Source organism: Parambassis ranga, chromosome 2, assembly GCF_900634625.1.
Source record: "Parambassis ranga chromosome 2, fParRan2.1, whole genome shotgun sequence".
NCBI lineage: Eukaryota > Metazoa > Chordata > Actinopteri > Ambassidae > Parambassis > Parambassis ranga.
The window spans coordinates 16,897,275-16,918,343 of NC_041023.1; the positions used below are offsets into that span (position 1 = coordinate 16,897,275).

The window sequence follows — 21,069 nt, forward strand, 5'->3', positions numbered from 1 at the left end:
ACAGGACTGTCCTGCCGGACAGAATTCAGAGTGTGGATGTGATTGAAGAGTGTAGGTGCCATTTTGCTCTGTGTTTTTATGATGTCCCAAAATCATGATGCCACTCATCAGTTGCCAGTTAGCTAACTGACTGCTAACATAACTCCATCCATTGATGATGGGCTGATTAACATTAAACTAAAGTAAGCGTGCCGTTAGCTAGTACATGGTAAAAATAGTCAATGCCTTGCCAATTGTTTTCATCGCCTTTAATTACCATCCATTTAGCAGCCTTCACTTAATACACACAGCCTACCCCATGACACACAGTTGACCAGTTGTCCAGAACTGGCAAAATATGTTTGTAGTGAAAATGTATGCAGTCGCTGTAATGAAGCCACTTCCACCTAGTTTTGCACTTAAATGTTTATTTTTGTTACTTTGTACTTGTATATTTTCAATCCCAAACTCAACTTGAGTAGAAATTTTGTGTCAGCTTTTCTACTTTTACCAGACTATTCTTAAACCCCTGTTTAATCTATAGATGTATAATAATGTATGTATACAAGTAAAAAGTGATGTAAATTGAAGTGATGAACACCAGGTCCTTTAAAAATGTCAATATTATATCTACATAGGTTGGACCAAACCCTCTGTATTTGTTTTCCTCTTAATTAGAATGAAATGAATTGATTCAAGCTGATGCCTTAAAAAATAGGCTTGGGGTAGAAGGGGTTAAATGTGTGTACTGTTGACACCACTGACCATGAACAAAACCCAGGAACAACTCAAATACACCCAAAACAACTAGAAATACCAAACCAAGGATCCAAATGAAAACAAAGCCAAGAGAACTAGGGATCATGACACTATCCATCCTAACATTCACTCTTAGTAAAATTACAGACTATTATTATTATTACTATTATGCTTACATAAAATATAAGCCCTAACACCATCATCCTGATCAGCTGAAGTGCCCTAACAATATCCTCCCCGCTGCTCCTTAAACACAAAGCTTTCAGTTAAAGTGAGTCCGCATCATTACTAATAGTGAACATACAAAAAAAACTCTCCAGGACGCGCGGTGCGCGCGGATGAGCGCGTCTCTGGTGCTGCTCCGGTGGATCAGTGGAGGTAGTTAGTGAATGTTTCTTTGCACAGTGATTAAGGGGGAGGACCAATGGCAACAAAGGAGACGGAGAAGGCGGTGACTCCTCCTCTCCCTATCTCTCTCTCTCTCTCGCTCTCTCTGTGTGTGTGCGTGCTTTATAGATGTATATAATCCCTGAGTTGACCCAGAAAACAAACTCCTCTGACTGCCGAGACGCCGCAGAGTTTGAATCCGCCTGCAGGGCTGCATGTAGCGCGGAGCATCAAGCTTGGGAGAAAACCGAGCCCCGGCTGCTGATCCAACTTCTCGGTACGGATTCCACATTCATACATACGGGTAGGTGTCGTCTTCTCTTACTATACTTTAACAGGTAGAGGGGGGCTTCCTCTTTGTCCTGTGGATTATTTTCTTATTTCTCTACATAATAATAATGATAACAAATCATTATTATTATGTAGGGTTTATGCATCGCGACAAATCTTGTGCCACTGTTTGGTATCATTACGTACAAAAGGGGGAGGCGTCGATCTTCTGTTAAAATGTCACTATTTATCACACTCCCACAGAATAAAGTTCCATTTGGCACAATGGTAATCCAGACCCGCGAAGACGCACCGCAGATAATATAATATTAGGTAACACAGGCGCGTAATAATCTAAGGAGGATTTAGGCTGTTGCGGAAAGTGTCTTATTTTATGAAAAAGGCTACAAGCAGCCGGTGTATTTTAAAAACACATGAAATGTGTGTGTGTGTGTGTGTGTGTTTTAGCATTCATTCCATGGGATGTGTGTGTGTTTTTTTAATCCCACCTCATGAAACGGTGTCACCTAGCCAATCAGGCAACGAATCATGTGTTGGTAATCTTAATGCGAGATCTTTTGTATGCTAATGACTGTGTGAAGACAGAGGCAGTGTGTTGTGTAGCTTTTTTTTTTAAGAGGGGGGTGGGTTGGTGGTAGGGGTCTAGAGAAGCATTCCTCTGCGTCCTTTTTGGCTACAAGGGTATTGCTGCCCTCCCTGGTTGGTGTGATATTCACTCATTCACTGATGTTGTAATTTTGGAGGGGTTTAAATGAGGAAGCTGCAGAGGAGACCAGACTGGTTTCAACACATTTAATGTATTTTTTTATTTTATAAGGGACACAAGGTGAGGTTGTGTCTTGCTTATGTTAAAATGGGAGCCTCTCAAGAGGCAATTTAAAGCCAGATCTTTAATTTAAGACCTAAAGCAGCAATGGCAGAGATATCCTGACTTTTAATCTCTATAGTCACAGTCCTACATTTCCCATAATTCAACTGTGCCACATCTAAACTTAAGTAAATCAAATGACTTTCCTAATTTTGGATGTACATGGTCTCCCATATGACACAAACAAATCCTTCCACATTTTTAAAACCCTTTGAAAACACATCTTATCTGTAATTTAAGAAGTTTCAAACCTAATGACATCACAAGGGGCTATAAATAAATGTGTTTCCCAGAACCCTAAACTGAGTCATTACAGTTGAAAAGTCACATAGATACAATTGTCAATTGCTTCCTTTAAGCAGCCTGCAGATAGATAGATAGCACTGAAGAAAAGCTAGCTAGCTAGCTACACACAACACTTTATATTTTTATATATTTTATCATATATGAAGGCGCATATGTGATATTAACATAATTTCAGTCTGTTTCCTCTTGTTGTGTAGCCAAGAATTATAATTTGTATGCTTAAATGTCAAATTTAACCTTGATGACATCACCAGGATCAAAAATCAACTTGCAACATCAGATTAATAATCCCATAATGCATAAAATTGAGAAATTACAGTTAAAATGCTAGCTATAGTATGTTTTGCATTCTTTGGTGCAGGCTAATATCTAGCATAATCATTCAAAACGTACACATTTTGACCCCAAGAACTGTGTTTTGGGTCAAAATTTGTGCTCAAATGATTGTGATATGCATTTATGTAGCTTCTAATTTGGTTGTTTCTTCCTGTTGTGTACCCATCAGCTCTGGCTAGTAGCTAGTACAGTAAAAGGCTACAAAATGAGCATTCAGATGATGATATGATATTAAACTGTGTAGTTTCTTTTTAACACATTATTTAATTTTGTCTGTGTCTGTCTGTTATGCAGTTATGTTATGCATGCTAGCTCATGCTGGCATAAGCCTGTAAAAAGCTAATGTTGTGTCATCAAACAGGTGCAGACAAATTGTATTATTCAAGTGACTACACCAGCTCTACTTGTTGTGTAATCTTGTATTGACAGACCATGGCTTCGTAGACCTGTATTTGTACAATTTGTGCAACAACTGCAGCCTCTTGTAATAACTTTTTGGTCATATTATGGATTGGATTAAAAATAATCTATGTTCCTATGTGTGTTTTTTTAGGGTAACTGAGCAGCTATGGCTGAGCACATGATGATGCCCATGACCCACGGCTTCAGGATGGGCATGAACGGACCGCCGCAGCACAACGGTCAGCCTGGCCTGCGGAGTTTGCCCAACAGTCAGGTGATGCACTATGGCAGGAACCCACCGAACAACATGGACGCTGCCATGAGACAGAGGTCGGGGATGATGGGACCTGGGGGGATGGGCGGCCCTGTGAACGGAGCTCCCATGAGTAACCACCACCACCACCAGATGATGTCCGGGAGCATGATGTACAACACCCAGGGCCCGCAGCAACAGCACCACCACATGCACCCCCAGCAGCAGCAGCAGCAGCAACAGCAGCAGCAGCAGCAGAGTGGGCACCAGCAGCAGTACCTTTCTGGTAACCTCACTTCCCAGCAGCTCATGGCCAGCATGCATCTGCAGAAACTCAACACTCAGTACCACGGACATCCTATGGCCTCGGCCAACGGGCACCACATGCCCAACGGGGCACAGTATCGGATGAGCCCGGCCCAGCTTTCAGGCATGCAGCACATTGGTGGCCCTTTGGGGCTGAACGGAATGGACATGGATTTGATCGACGAGGAGGTTCTGACTTCACTGGTGCTGGAGTTTGGTTTGGATCGCATTCAAGAGCTGCCGGAGCTCTTCCTGGGACAGAACGAGTTTGATTTCATATCGGACTTTGTGTGCAAACAGCAGCCGAGCACAGTGAGCTGTTGAATTGGGTCATCCGGACGCCGGGTTTGGTTTTGTTTTGGACTGGACAACCCCAAAGAAATGACTGAGAAGGTCACAGTAGCACAGTGAGAAGGGAGACAATCTCTCTGTTCTTTTTCTGTGTATATGACAGTGTCTAGTACGCCTTCACACTGAGCTGCCTGACGAGTTGAGTTTGATGATGAATTGTAATGAGCGGAAAAAAACGCAGAAAAACAAACACCAGGTTTCTCTTCTTTGAGCCGGTGCCAGTAAGATCTGTCGCCTTTGGCCAAAAATTGAGGCATCCTGATGCAACAGGCAGCACTGCCTGTACCCATCTGGCCCTCAAGCACGTGTGCCTAACAGTGCCAAGGCTTTTTGGATAATTGTAAATTTAACAAACACAATGTGGGGGGGAAGGCAACCTGGAAAAAAAGATTGTAGTCTGATCTGAGTCTGCTAGATTCTGTGGCATCTCTAAATGTACTCCATCGTAGGATGGCACCTTTAACCAGTAGCAGAAATTTGTTATTGTTTGTACAAGAATGATGGGATTTTAGGGAGTGGAGATTTCTTTTTATGTGTGTGTGTGGAGTATTGAAGGCTGGCTCTTCAAAACCTCTGAAAAGATGATGCTTTCTGGAAGTTGCGCAGCAGCGTTCCAGGGCGACGCAAAAAGGGGTTTACGAGGGATTTTTTTTGTTTGGGTAAAAATGTTCTACACTGATAAAAAAAAATCTGCTGTCATTAAATGTATCTGGCTGCTCCTTTTTAAAAAAAATTACTTCGCTGTCAGGATATTCATTGTAACCAAATCCTGGGTTTTAGTAAGGTAGTAAGGAATGAGGTGGTGGTTTCACAGAAGTGGGCCATTTGTGTACGTTAAATCCCACCGAATTGCATCTGAACTGCTGAATCCACCACCGCCACTGCCGGCGGGGTACAACAAGAGGCTGTGCTGGCTAGGGGGGAGATTTCTGTGGACACAGCACTCCCCTGGCAGCACTTAGTTTAATCATTATTTAAAGCTGCCACTACCTGTGGCATTGATTTGATTAGGCTGGAAGAAGCAAGAAAGAAGCAAAGTTGTTGTTTTTTGCCATAGATTAGCTTACTCTGCTGCTTTTCTTACTGATTAGATTTAAATTACACATTCTCACACGCTTGTCTTAATTGAGGTTGGCTTGCACATTTCTCCAGCGACTCGATAATTATAAAAATGGACATGTTCTGTTTTAAACACACTTGGACTTGGTAATTAGGTTTTTTTTTGTCAAGGTTGCTGCTTTTTTGCCTCTGCAGGCCAGTCGAGTGAGGACTTCCTGCGATCATTGTTGTGCTATTTGTGGAGCTTGTCAGAGAGGGGTCAGGGCCGCTACTGGTGCACTGTGTTAATCTGTTCCAATAGGACTGCTCTGCCGTCCCTCGTCCTCCTCTCTCTCTTTCTCTCTCTCCCTCTCCCTTCTGTCTCCGAGGCTCTCGTGTCAAAACAACGGGCATTGATGCACACACAAAGTCCCCACTGTGGCAAAAAAAAAGGCAGCCGGACAACCTCACCGGGCTAAAATGGTAACACTTCTGGCCTTAGCTTAGAGACCGTGGCCTCCCGCTATATCAATAAGCGCAGCCTTCTTGTTTATCGTATCTTTGTACTGTAGACTAGAGGTGAAGTTGATTTAGATACATTTAGGGTACTTTGGATGAAAAACAAACTACAAAAAAAGCATTGTCAGATATAAATGTAAATCAGTGGCTGATTTTGATGTCTTGACAAGAGATTATATCCTACATTTTTACAAAAAAAGAGTGTGTAGATACAGTATACTGATGTATTTTTTTGTTGTTGCTGTTGTTGTTGTTATTGGGTGCAGGGGCAGGGGGCCTGAAGCTTTAAGACCCGGTAGACTGCATGTGAAAGTATGATGGGGGGTTGCCACCACTTTTCCCACATAGCGGCTGAGAATGTACAGAGAAAAAAAAAACACTTTGTGGGAACTTGTCTTACGATGGTAGATACAAAAAAAAGAAAAGAAAAAAAAACATGTGAGATTGTACTCCAAATTACACATCATCATTCATTTGGGTATTCCCCCCACCACCCTAGGACCCCTTACTTCTTACTCCTACTCCTCCCCCTTCTCTCCCACTTCCCCAAAGCTTTTGTAATGTTATTGATTCTATTTTAAGAAAATGTATTTATTTTCCAAATAAAATATTTATTTAAAGAGCTGGGTTTTTTCTGTGATTTTGATACTTGTGCTTGTGCCAACAACAAAAAAAAAACAATTATTACATAACTGTGAGTGGTAAAAGTATGTGAATCTGCTGTGACCTCCTCGAGTAGCCGTAACGGCAACATTTCTGATAATTGACTTTGACTTGGACATTCCAAAACATGAACTCCATTCTTTTGTAGAACCGCTTGTGTAGTTGGGGGTTGTTGTCTTTCATCCCAAATGCACAGACAGATGTGCTGACATTTCACTTTAGATATCACTTGATAGAAGGCTATTCTAGCTTAGATGAAGCAAAACATATTACTACCACCACTGTGCTTTTACAGGTCAGATAAGCTTCTTATACTGGAAGGCAGTGATTCAACTTTTCCCAGCAGTCCTTCTATGATATTTAGCAACCTGCAGATGGGCTGCAGTGTTCTTTTTGTAAGCAGTGCTGCTCTGACATGCACGCCATGGTTGTTCTCCTGATGGTGCAACATTAGCCACTATGTGAGAGAGGTTCTTAGATGCTTACAGGTTACCCTGGGTTCCTTTGCGAACTCACAGACTACAGCATGTCTGTTTTTTTTGGAGTGATCTTTGTTGGACAACCTCTACTGGATTGTAACAATGATCTTGAATACCCTCCAGTTGTACACAATCTGTCTGATTGTGGATTTGTGGAGTCCAACATTTTGCTTTTTGGCCTTCAAATTAACTGCTAATCCTTGAGGTTCACATACTTTGACCACTCACAGACATGTAATATAGGACCACTGTGTTAAATAAATAAACAACATATTATATATTTCTATAAAATTTGTTTGATTGGGTTATCTTTGTGTGAAAGTTTATGCAGAAACATAGATGATTATTAAAGGGTGGCAAACTTTCAAGCAGCACTTTACACTCTGCAAACGTGTATATAAAGTGTATATACAAAGCTGTTACATGTGTTAGCAGAAGCTTGATGATTTGTTATATTTGCTCAAGTTTTTTTCTTCTGTTGGTTTTAAACACTTCCCCACCCACAATAGGTGCTGAGCAAACATGAGAGCAAAGTACGTTGTACAAACTAAATATCCTAAAACAGTAGTGAGTCAGCGCTCTGTGTCAACAAAGAAATGGACCTAACAATGTACTCTTTTTTTTGTTTGTTGTTGTTCTTGGTGAGTTATATATCGGGAAAATTCAGTGTAACAGATAGCACTTGCTGCTTGTTTTACACATCAGTAAACAGGATATTTCTATTTGGACTCGTGGAAAAAATAGCAATAAAAGCAGTCTAATTGAATTTTTAATTGGCTGTGCAGTACAGTCATACTACTAGACCTAAAATACACAGGATGTTCCCTCAAGGCAGGATTTTGCCCTTGGGCTGTTTTTTAAATTAGTTTTTCAACACAGTGAGAGCAGCAGAACACACAACAGTGTATAATATTGTCTAACTGTAGAAAGTATTGGTCATAGGTCAGAGAGGGCAGGTATTATAAATGTACAATGTGCAACTTTTATGCTAAAAAAGCTTTATTATAGCGATTATATAATTAAAAAAAATAACAAAACTGACTCCGCTAACCCTAAACCACTCTCATGTAATACCTACACACACTTGTTAGATAGACACCGGAAAGTAACAGCATTATTAAATCGATTGTTTTTGAGGCAATATAGGGGTTTTTCAACAGTAAGATGAGGACATAATATATTGTGTAGGCTGCGTAGATACTAATCAATAATATATAATCATTATATTAATATTTTTGAATTTGAAGGAAAATGTGCTGAGCGTAAACTGCATAATAAAGATGGACGACATGAAAGCGCCCCAAAAGTAAGGCCAAAACCTCTCCCTCGATAGCTGGCTGGTTATAAGCATGCTTATTAGTGGATGGGACATGGATCCAACTTTATGGTTTAAGGTTTTTTTAGTTAGAGACGAGTGGGGTGTGCTTGATGTTGAAGTGGCTGGGTACTTACTACACAGATTCTGGTTCCAAGATTTTCCAAGATGGCAGCACCCGGAAGCAAGTTATTTTGGCATCACTTTCATAACATTGGTGGAAGTGGACCCACGTTGTCCATGTTTATATCATTGACAGTAAAAACTATGGACACAGCTTCTGTGACGTCACCTGTTTGTTTCTGAAGAGCCGTTTTGAGGCTCGGTGGGAGGCTCCAGGACACTCCGACCGCCGCCATGTTGGCAGTGTCAGAGTCCGCCAAAACTCCAAATATGGACAAAGAAGGGGAGCAGGAGTGGAGTTTAGGGGGGTGGGCGATCGTGGAAGCAGGAAACTCACGCTGTGATACGGGCAACCGTCTGTCACCCAAAGCGGCAACGCCCATAATTATGCGTAATTTTAAGTCTGAATATACAGTAAGTGAGTTATAAAAAAATTCTCCCCCCGTACAATGGACACTAGAAGAGAACTTATCTGAGACCAGAATGTTTTTTTTTGTACCAGGCTGTAAACATGTTCATTTCTGCTGTGAAGTTGGCAATTTTTACATGGGAGTCTACGGAAAAATGACTCGCTTCTGGAGCCAGCCCACCAGTGGTTGCGGAACTACAAGTTCTGACACTTCCGCATGGGCTTTAAGTCTGAGCCCCGGAGGTTGCTGCTTGATTTATTTACAGTCTATGGTACCTACCTAGCTAGTTACCTTGCTAGGTATTTGTCAAGACATTATGAAAATGTTTGTAGACAAGCTGACACAAGCCACCTACTGCAAAGGCATCATTTGACTCACTGCTACATGTAACTGCTGACAGCGCTAAATGTAAAACAATAGCACTGAAGAAGCTCAAAGCATGTGCATACTTATAGCATCTTTTTGCTTTATCCCAAGTAAAAACCATACACATTGTTGCCTTTACATGTTGTCCCAGTCAAAGTAGAACTTGATTGATCTTCTTATAGTACTCCTTCACCGCTCTAGTGGTTTTAAGTGCCTGTGCATTTGTGTACAGCGAGTCACGGTTTGAATCCCACACCATAATTACAGTGCTGGTGTCTAACACCTGTTTCCTGTCATGAGTCAAATGCACCATTTCTTTGTTTTGATTTGCAAGTTTACAGATCATACAGAAGTCATGCAACTTACTTAGAAAAAAAATGTTCAACAGCATCGATAAATGAGTAAAAAAGAAGAAGGAAGAGTGGTACAATTTCACCTTCAGAGTGATGTGTCAATCTGGGATCACCCCTCTCCCCACTGAAAGCCCAAAAATATTCCATTATTACATATAACATAGTGAATATTTTGTGTTTAGTTCTAAAAGTTAGGGTAGTAGTATTTTTATCACAGTAGGAATGGTCTGTGGTAGAAATTGGACCTGATGAAACACTCACCCAAATTAAGAGACAAAAATAAGACTCCAAAAAAGCAGGTCAAAATATTGGATAGCTGTTAAATGTTTGGTCGCTATCTTGTCTACATAGCCCAAATACAGGGACCAATCAAGTAAGCTGGCCACACCATATACAGTGGTGATACTAGAGTCTGTTTGGGCCCTATAGATAACACTTCAGGGGGGCCCTTCAATCAGCATTAAAATAATAATAATTATTATTTTATTTAATTTAAATTTGAAAGTGAAAATAAAATACCTATAGGCTATATTTATATACTGTACTGTTCACTTTCCTTGTGAGATTATGTACCAGCCAGGTTCGTTTGATGATTTGCTACCATAAAATGCAGCGGCTAGTGTTACCTTAAGTGCACAACTTGTTCATGTATCATGTTATAAAATCACACAACCCACATATAATAGTTTAAAAGCAGCTAGGCACACTGGGGCTAATGTCAGTTATACTGCACTATCTGAACTTTGCTAACACTAGCAACAAACCCCTTTAAATGAACCCCCCCTGAATTATGCAAGAGTGCATTTTGCTCACTGTTGAAGAGTTTTCTTGAAAATACATGATAAGTGCACAGTGTAAGGTGCTGCACATACAGTATCAACTCTCACACACAGTTTCACTTTTGTCCTGATTAAAAAAAACATGTGCAAAGTTACAGGCTACAACACAAGCTGAAGGAGCTTATCTCCTCTAAATATAAACAGGAAACTGTATCGTTGAGCCACTTCCCCATGCAAGGCAGAGAGGTTGATATCCCCTCTCAGAATAAACCTTTTTAGCTGGACGCATACCAAACATGAGAGCCTGCTGGGTCTCTAGCATGCCTCAGACTGACCCATTACAAAGAGAGAGAGGACATTCATTGGGGACCTCTTCTTCAATTATTGAGAACTACTTTAATCTGGACAACAATAAAAAAATGATGATTCAATTGCTTGAGCCTAGCAATGATGGAAATCTATTCTCATGCTGCTGCACTCATGCTTGTCTGATATCTTGCTGTTGATTTCCCTTCTCTATGGCTGGAGGAAGTGGCCCGTGTGAAAACACCAATGAACCGTGACCCCAAATGTTTGGAGCTTTAAAGACTGTCCTAAAATATACCAAAGTTCTCAGTCCATAGCAAGAGGTAAGGAAAAGTCATGTTGGATTGGACCCTCAGTTTTATGAACTACCATACAGAAGTTTTTCAAGAAGTAAGAAAACACCTCATATACAACACTACAAACATTTCAAATAGCGGCAAAAGTCATCCAAAGTTTGGCAGGAGTTTACAGCAAGAAAGGAAAGAAAGGCGGAGCTTGCTTGGCAGGGAAGCGGCGTCTGCCATGCGTGAAGAGGAAGAAGCCTCTGGGGACTGGCTCCATGTTAAAATGTCAAAACTTTACAGCAGAAATAAACCTTCCTGCTAATACAACTGTCTGGATTCAGGAAGTGCAGATACAAGATACATATTTATAGGGGAACTGTAAGATTAGTTTTATCAGATTTGCTTTTTATATGTATATATATATATATATATACATATATATATACATATATATATACATATATATATATACATATACATATATATATATATATATATATATATATATATATATATATATATATATATACATATATACATATATACATATATATATATATACATATATATACATATATATATATATATACATATATATACATATATATATATATATACATATATATACATATATATATGTATATATATATATACATGTATATGTGTATATATATATATATGTATATATATATATACACAGGCAAAGTACCTGGGCCAAACCTGGCCTGCTTGTGTCTACAATGCTGCCCATGCACCTTGCACCCAATATTAAACAAAGGCAGCAAAAGTCAGCTGTTGAGCACGACATTACCAGAAACATCTTCACAACCCTCCTTGTCTCTTCCATGGTGCAGTCATCCCATTAACTCTTTGGAGAGACACGGTTGCTCTGTCTACACTTTAAAAATGCTGCGCGCCTATGTTGAAATGTACAGTAAAGCGTGCAGAAACTCCACGGTGCCAGCACAACCAGCACACACTCAAAGTAGACATGGACACACACAGTGAGCAGTAAATAACAACAAAAGACCTTTACAATGATGGAAATGTAACAAGAGCACATTTATAAAGGTAGATACTGTGCCAGTGGTCTTTGATTTATATTATTATTTATGAAAAAATGTGGCCCTTTGCTTTTCTTATGGAAGTCTATGTGGCCTTCGCAAAAAAAAAAATGTACACCCCTGTATTAGAGTATTGGTTTACAACTTTATATTCCAATAAATCTAAAAGTTTTGATCTTGCCCTACTTTATTACCATTTTTTATTGGTGATGGAAGACAGGTGGTGTTTGACAAATCCTCCACCTATAAACTGCAGAAAAGTTCCACAGCAGTAATGAAACGCTCAGATTGACACAGCACATCATCGGCACACATATTTACTACGGAGTTAAATAAATATAGTGGAAGCACTGGTGTTAATATAAGAGCAAGACAACAAATGTAAACACAGTGAATAACTGTGACCTGCTACTGTAATCATAACCACTCGACCGTGCAATTGCTGCAGCAGCCCCATTAAAAGCAATAGGAAAAATAAATTGCACCGGGGGTTATCTTGGCTGTTCCTGTGGCACACAGCGTCTCCACTGACAACAGGTTCGTAGAAAAAAAAAAAAAGTACTCTGGGGTTGAGGCTCCCACATGGTGACTTGATAAGACAGGTGAAGTTTTTCTTTTTGAATTCTCCTGCAGATGTATTCAAAAAGTAATATAGGGCTGCTATTAAACTTTTGATTGCATCAAGGGTTTACAATAGCTGTAATTGCATGAATCATCAATGTGATTAGACACTGTGCAGTGTGTTTACTGAGAATGTAGGCTACCTGCCAAGCATAGCAGGAATAATAAGCTAGGGCATGAAGGAACCGTGGTGAGTTTTAGTGGCTGTTCCAATAGTAGTTTTGGATGTGTGAAACCGGCCGCAAAGACCATAAATCGAAACAGAAACACCTTTACAGTGTGTGTACAGTACACACACCAATGTTCTCTCTCTGTGTGCTGACCAAACTGGTTCACCTTAAACTCAATCTCTTTGTTATGTCTGCCAACATGGTCTAATCCGAGGCAGGGAGCTAGGGCTGGCAGCACCAAGTCCACCTGGTGGGACAGCAGGTAGGCTCCGGGGCGTCACATCTGCTCTGACACGGTAATACCTTAAAGCGCCACGGCTTTCAGAGCCACAACGCTAATCGCCAAGAGCAGCAGGAGTCTGCAGAAGAGGTGGGGAATTATATAGAAAACACGCATGCACCAAACTTCATCAAACATAATATTGTTATGTAAGTGTGAATTATATACACTATTAGGTGCACAGGTGTGTGGACTCCCAGTGCTATGATATTTTGTGTAAATATATTGGCATAAATTCAAAGTCAAGTCAAAGTCAACAGTATAATTGATATATTGACATATTGTTTTTTTTATAGTAATTTTGCCAAAAAGTGTAGTTCCTCAAGTTCAGGTTACTTTATTTGTACCTGTAGGTACATGACATTCTTTGACACAAAACGCAATAAAAATTTTTACCATATTATTTCCCTTGAGAAAGCCTTATCCTTATCAGTCATGTTTTGTTAAGTTTTAACTTGAGAAAAAGATTAATACCATACAAGTTTATCATCTTCAAGTTTCACGAACTGCTGTGAGAGGTTTTATCAAGAAGTTAAAACAGAAAAAGACTGGCAGAGGGAGCAAGAGAAACAATCTGGAACATCTAGAGAGATGTGTCTAAAGAGACTAAAACAACTGCCAATGGCACTATAGAAGGATTTAGCCAGGTCTGGAACTGGAAGTGCCAGACAAGACAGGTCGCTAGAGTCCTGCACAGGAATGGATTGCCAGGTTGCAGACCAAAAAAAAAACATTTAAAAAAGAAACTGAAGTATGCTAAAGACAACATGAAGACAAATTACACATATGGTCAGATGAATCAAAACTAGAGCTCTCTGGTCACAGAGCATTCGACATAACAACTAACTGTAGGGTTTGACCCAGATAATTTTGCAATCTGGATTGCAGTTTTGTAATTAATTTGGTGTCTAGATCGAGTTTTATCTAAGTTTTTTTTGTCAAGCGGTTGTGCTTCACATCATTTGTGTTAATGATATACTGATGATACATCTCTTCTACCTACACAAAGAAGCAATTGAAGAGTGGGTGAAGTGGGGCATGAGCAACACTTTCTTGTGTGGTTTCATGTTATCATACCACGGCATCATCACTTTTTTTTTTTTTACGTCTTCAACCCTAAAGCACCTAGAGCACCGAGTGAGTCATCTGGTGATGTAAGTGAAAAGTGATGTGACTTGCTTTCTCAGACAGTAAGACTCAGCCATAAGACTAGAACAAAAACACAGACATTAGCAAAGCATAGGGAAACGCACCCTGATCCCTGGAATGCGTCACTGCTGTCTCCGGGCGGAGAGATGGAATGGCATCTACCTGTCTGTCACAATTGTTTACAGGGAAGCTTGAAGCTGATGACATCAGAGCTTGGGAAAGGGTGCGGTTAATGCTCTAGTATTCCTGACTCACACTGTAGTGGATTTTACTTTTAACACTTCAGTATCATGAGCTGTCATTAATCTTCAGAAACTTGTTTTTATGAGCTAAAGTCTAACCTTTAACCAGGTATTTAGGCGAAGGGCTGAAAAACAAAAACAAGGCAGTAAAGTCAGTGTTGCATTTTATACACTTGATGACTCTGTCAGAGCGTGTTCAGTAGAGCAGGTTAGACAAACAAACCAGAAACAAACCAGGGCTGAAATATAAAGCATGCTATGCATTACCTATCAGTAAGTACAGTTGGAGACTAAAAAAAGTAACCCCCCTATGAAAATTCCCCCTTTAACATGTCAGAAGCTCCATTTTGACCAGATTTAAGTCAGGCCTCTGTCTATTATTTTGATCTAGATTCAATCCAACATCTTAAGGTGGTGTTTATTCTTAGACTATATTTGTAGCCTATTTTCTTCATCACATCCATAGTCAGTTGCAACAAATACATTCTCTTTGCCATCCAGTCTTAACCTTGGGAAACACTTTCCCCAGCATAGTTAAAGGAGTCAATATTTGACATGGCGTGACTTCTGCAGCTTGATCTTTAAGGCCCCGTTCACACTGGAGAAAGTAATTCCAGCTAGAGTAGGATTGAGCCCAGACAGCCTTTAAGCTGGATGCGTTCAGACCTATTTTCAAATCTGGCTAGCACACACTTGTGTCCGCACTCAATCTTCATCCAGCATGTTTGCTGTCCTCCAAAACCACTAGGTGGCACCTCGTAATATACAGAGTCTGTTCACGGTAGGACCGTGTGTGCGCATGTGTTGTGCGTTTTTTTGTCCCGTGTCGCGCCCCGTGAACCGGTAGTAGCACATCGCTAACCGGAAGTAGCACGTCGCTAACCGGAAGTATCATGTCGCTAGCCGGATTCGCTCGCCACATTTGCGTTCACACCTGAGCCACATTTGAGCCAATCCGACTAGATCCACCTCTCGTGGGTGGATCTAGCCGGATTGAAATCAAACTGGATACAGCCGGATTCGAGGTGTTCACACTCAGAAAAAAACACATCTGGATTGATCTGGATGCGGCTGAATCCTGCTTAAGCCACATTTTTTTCCCCAGTGTGAACGGGGTATAACATATGAATCGCTTTAGCACTCACTTCTTACTCCACAGTCAGCCTATTACAGGTCTCTTTATTAAGATAACACACTGTGAAGTAATACTCGTATAAAACCTGCTGCGTGAGAATGGGATTGTGAGGGTTCACCTGTGATTTGACTGCATAATCAACACTAATGGACTTTTTCCATGTTGCTTGTGTAATGTTACTCTCTGTTAACCCTTCCCGTAGCTGTAAAGTGACACCGTCTCTCAGAACTCTTGACAGTGTAATCAAGAAGCAGCTCTGACCTTTGTATTACAGGAAATGTACACAGCATGTCAACTTTGATACATTTCTAGGTAGAGAAGACACTTCCAAGAGATAACTTAAGAAACTCGAGTGCAATTATAAAAGGAGAGACGTGACATAAAGCAGCTAGCATAAAGCAAGAGATAGCGTGTGCACATCCTGTGCTATATTTAGGTCAGGTGCAGGACAAGAAAGCCAAGCAGGGGAATAAAGGAGAATGTGTGCAGGTCTATATCAAACATATTGTCAACATGAGGCCGGTAGACATTGAAGTTATATTATCATTTATGGCTGAGAAAAAACTATTTTAGAAAAAGTCTTGAGCCACTGAACTTTCACAGCATATATGCCCCTAGATCACTTGTCAAAAAAATTATCAATTTTGTCTGATTGTGTTGATCATAAACTATATATAAAGATGGATGACAGCTACCCTTAAAGTGTATAATATAGGTCATAAACCCCACCTCCTCCATGTTATGTATGGACACAGACCCAACTAAAAACTAAACGTAGTCTTCAGATAAACCTTTCCCACACATGGCCTGTGTCTGAAATCTCCCTAATCACTATAGGCTATATGGCCCTATATAGTGCCTCTGCCACATTGTAGTGGGAGAGAGAGTTCGAACTCTTAGTGAGAAATTATAGACCCCATATAGGGCTTTCAATGTATCCCACAATGCATCATGAAAAGTAGTGTCCATCCGATGGTTACTACAATTAGCTATATGTACCGTCATACATTGCACGGACCGGCAAAAAGAGTTGTTATTGAGACATCAAAATCATGTGCAACTGTGAAGAAGTGCTAGTTTTGTTTCGGATCATTTTGTCCTGTAGTGTTGCACTGTGTACTATCTAGTTTTTCATTCCACACACTGAGCAAGTTGCCCAAACTCCTATGAAAAACATGTCAGCCTTTTTTTATGTTATTTTGTATGCGGACCGCTCTCTGTGAAACAGACATGAAAGTTGCCAAACAGCCACGGAGAGAAATGCAAAGTTGTCGTTGGAGACTCCACCGGTGCTTCGTTTCATCTTTTGTCAAAAATCACCACGGTTCAGCGGGCAGACTTTTGGACCACGGCCATCTCCTTGGTTTCCCTAGATTTGCATGGCTGTCCAGACGTCAGCAGCCTTCCCCTCTCTTCACCCCTCCACCAGCTCCTACATGCGTCAGCAGACCTTCCTCCCACCCCTCACCCCTCCTCCTCTTATCCACGCTTGCCTCTCTGCAACACCTCAGCCAGGCTCCCACAGCACACTGTGTCCTTGAGGACTTACTAACTTCCCCTCCCCCCGCTCTCTCTTTTATTCTCGTTCTCCACGTTTGCGTTGGCACTACAAATACCCACATGTTATTGTTTACTGTTTGTTTAATAGATGCCACATATTTGTCTCAATAATGACATGATAGGTTGCAGAGGCTGTCCATTTGTACACTGATTGTTTTTTTTTCTGTTTGCCTTGTTCACCAAACAGACCTCATTTTATATACCATTGTGGTAATGATATAAATGACATTTTCTCAATGCTCTTCAAACTAATTATCAGCCTGGAGTACTGGGATAGTTCTGAAACTGTCAAAGCAGATCACAAATGGACCTCCTTTAGCCTCCTGCAGGATATTTTGTATTTTTTCACTATAAAACAGAAAAGGATGATAAATGTCAAGCTAAAATGCTGTAAAAATACCTAAAACTAATGTTTTAATATGTCTAGCAGTCAGAATAAAGCGACTTAAAATGCATTAAAATGGAGTGTATGGTGCCAATATATTGACACCTATATAATTCGCCATGTTATCTGTCAAGAAATGACCCAGCGCGCATCAGAGAGGTACGTGCACGATGGCCGAAGTCACAGACTGGTTAGGAGGCGTGGCTTCGGGGTGAGCTCCGAGAGAAAGGGGCGTGTTTACTTTCAAAATCTGGCTGACTCTCACTGAGTTTTCGAAATCTCCTACCCTACCTTTAAGTGGGTATCTCTGGTGCTGCCTTGTTCTGGTTCCCTTCTTGTTTGATCAATAGGTACTTCAGTATTTTTGATATCGATCATAGCTCCACTTGCTGTGAGGTTTCCTGTCACTAGGCATCTCTGGAACTACCTTAAAATGGTTTCATTGCTATTTTAATGATGAGTAACTTTAATGTTTCTGTTAACACTTTGTCTTTTTGCTGTGTGGTGTCCCTCAGGGGGCTCGGTCCTGGACCTAATTCTCATCAGAACACTTCACTGCAATGCCAATACTCCGATCAACTTCTCTGCAAAACCCGGTCTTCGGAACCAACTGTCCTCCAATCACATTTGTGTATTCACCATTAAAAAAGTGATGGAAATTCTTATAACCACACAACAGACAGACCAACATATGACCTTTGACAACAATTCATCACTAACCTCATAAACCATAAACTATACTTCTAGAATCAATTACAACTACATTACAACACCTACTTCAGGTCAAGCATCCTTAAACACAACTGTCACAATTAGTACAGCTGCCAGATTACTAACCAAAACTAGTCATTGGTCCCACATCATCTATTATGTTGCATTATCTCCAAAAGGTGATCAAACATTTAATATACTGGCCCCTTCTTTTAGGAACCACCTTTGTCAACCAATTAGATCTGTTGATTCCTTGGACTGTTTTAAATGGCTTTGATACGGCCACTTTGATAGGCTAACATTCTCACAATTGCTGCTATGTATCATTTCTCTGTGTTTCTATGTCAGTTATTATTTTTTCTCATTACCAAATGAGTAAAGACTTAATGACTAAGTACAAATGGGTAACCATAACATCCAATGGATCACAGACACCTTTCAGCAGCACCTTGCACAGTTATTTGTACCAACTGTCTTTTCTACCTGTGACAGTCCACCAAAAAATGTCTTTTAGTTAGCAAAAGCTCTCCAAACACCTCAGAGACTTAATTTCAGAAGATGAGTCAAGCCCTCCTCCTTGAACCCAGCATGTACAGAAAAGCCTTTTTATTGCCACAGCTTGGAAAAAAAAACAGACTTGTTAAAAAAGCAAGTGATGTGAAGCGGTCAATACCCAATATCTCTGTAAACAGTCATCACTGTAGAAGCCATGTGCCGGACAGCCAGCGTCAGATAATAATAATAATAATAATAATAATAATAATAATAATAATAATAATAATAATAATAATAATAACAACAACAACAAAAACAGAGCATCCCTCTGAGAATGTGGCTAAAAATATATCCTCCCCATGCCTCTCCAAGGGCACTCTGTCATTCTGATTTGATTGGAACACAGCAGTCACAGCTATCTTCCTCCTGAGCCACGCTAACAAGCATGGAATTATTCTGCCAGCAATTGCTCAAACATCCTCCATATCTGAAGCACTTATTATCCTCTTAAATTCATTTTGCTTCCTTGCCTTAGCCATAATTTATGATACTGGTTGACCAGGTAAGCTGGGAGACTTATTGAATTATTAGGGGATTACTGCAGGATCAATCTGTCTTTCTGTCTTATGTACAATGTATTCTTTATTATTCATTCTTTAATCAAAACAAATATTTTGTTGCAATGGATTCTGGGTAGTAACAACTGGTTGCACCACTAGTGGACTTTATTTTAAAAAATGAACATCACATTGAAGATGAGCAGAGAGGTGTAGGGGCAATATTGGAGTTTGCCTACCCTAACACAGAGAGAGAGAGAGTCTATGTGTTTGCTGCAGAGGACTGATTTTATGATGAAGCATAATCCGATACCTCTGCAGAGATTCTCAGTTATTTCATTAGCACCCACCACCCTCAAATCCTTCATGTGTGAATATACATATTGATATAATTACAAGCACCTGTCAGCCAATCATATAACAGTGCATCTATTCATGTAGATGTGGTAAAAAAAAAAAAAGCAGCGGCTCTCTATTGAGGTCAGAGGTCAGAGGTTAGAATGATCAGACTGGTTGGAGCTGATAGAAAGACAACAGGAACTCTAATAATCACTGGTTCCACCAAGGTCTGCAGAAGAACATCTCTGAACACACAACCTTGTTGAGTCTAGAACACCAAGAGCCAAAACCACTTGAAAAGGAAAGGGGGTCAAACCTGGTACTAGCAAGGTACACCTACTGAAGTGGACGGTGAGTGTAGCTCATTTCTCAACCCTGTAAGTTGCAGTTCGACGTAAACATCACTCAGAACAGAAGGTTTCAAAAACTTCCACCGAAAGAATTCAGAACAGGCATCACAATGAGCCAAAAGGAAGACTTACCTCAGATACAGAGAAGCAGATCATTAAAGCTGGCTGGCTGGCTGGCTGGCTGTGGATCAGGTGGTCCACTAATCATGAGGTTGGCAGTTGCTCCTGATCTGCAGATGAGGACCTTGGATGGCAGCCCTGAGGAGGAGAGATAAAAGGACTATTAAACAGGTAGGGTATTTCTACATACAGGAAAACTAGAAATTAAGTCAACCCAAGTTGTAAATTGAGTACTTTCATTTAATCATTTTTCATTTAATGGATCGAGAGTCTGGCGTCAGTGAGTTCCCTGTTTTATTTTAACTGAAATACCAGTCTGATGTTCACAACCACGGGGCTGCTGCGGTGGGGGCATTGTGTGGGTGGATGAGACCAAAAGGAAGTTCCAGTACAAGAAACTTATCCTGTCTGTGAAGCTTGGTGATGGTAGTATCATGGTTTGAACTTGTTTTGCTGCGTCAGGTCAGCATGCAATAAATAAATGACGTGAAGTGAAGTGAAATGTTTCCTTTGTTTTCCATTTGTCTATATGTAGGATTTGTGTGCAAAATCAGTTTAAAATTTAAAATTTTAAGCCAGACTATGAATCCACAACATTTAAAGTCACAGAAACAGCTACATGCCAATCGTATTTAAACAAAATTTTATTAATTCAAAAGAAATCCTTGAGAATAATGAATTACTCAAATCGACTGTCTTCATCTGCTGCTCTTTTCCACAAATATAACATTTTGACAGTATTTAATGTTAATATATATTGTATTTGTCTTTTTATGTACAAGTATGTACATTTACCTACTGATTTGCGATTTTTTTATAATATCTTCAGAAATACACACCCATTCAACAAGACACTGCAAAGATTTCCATCTTGCATTATGTAGAACTACAGTTAAGCAAGGCACACTGAAGTATAGAGGGCCTTCTCTATGGAACAAACTACCACCTGCTGTTAAATCCACAACTACACTTCACTTATTTAAAAAACAATTAATAACCATGTTATGCTTATAGAATG

General features: G+C 40.2%; 1 protein-coding gene across 2 annotated transcripts; it reads left to right on the forward strand.

The window, feature by feature from the left end:
* Positions 1–1,132: 1,132 nt before the first annotated feature.
* On the forward strand, positions 1,133–6,418 carry cited4a (Cbp/p300-interacting transactivator, with Glu/Asp-rich carboxy-terminal domain, 4a). Of its 2 annotated transcripts, XM_028400176.1 has the most exons (3): positions 1,133–1,429; positions 2,185–2,196; positions 3,493–6,418. In XM_028400176.1, the coding sequence occupies exons 1-3, from the start codon at positions 1,255–1,257 to the stop codon at positions 4,209–4,211; spliced, it is 906 nt and encodes a 301-aa protein (XP_028255977.1). In that variant the 5' UTR covers positions 1,133–1,254; the 3' UTR covers positions 4,212–6,418. The 2 variants fall into 2 exon arrangements, with proteins under 2 accessions (XP_028255977.1, XP_028255976.1); XM_028400175.1 differs by lacking the exon at positions 2,185–2,196 and having other exon boundaries at positions 1,143–1,429; positions 3,480–6,418.
* Positions 6,419–21,069: the final 14,651 nt, after the last annotated feature.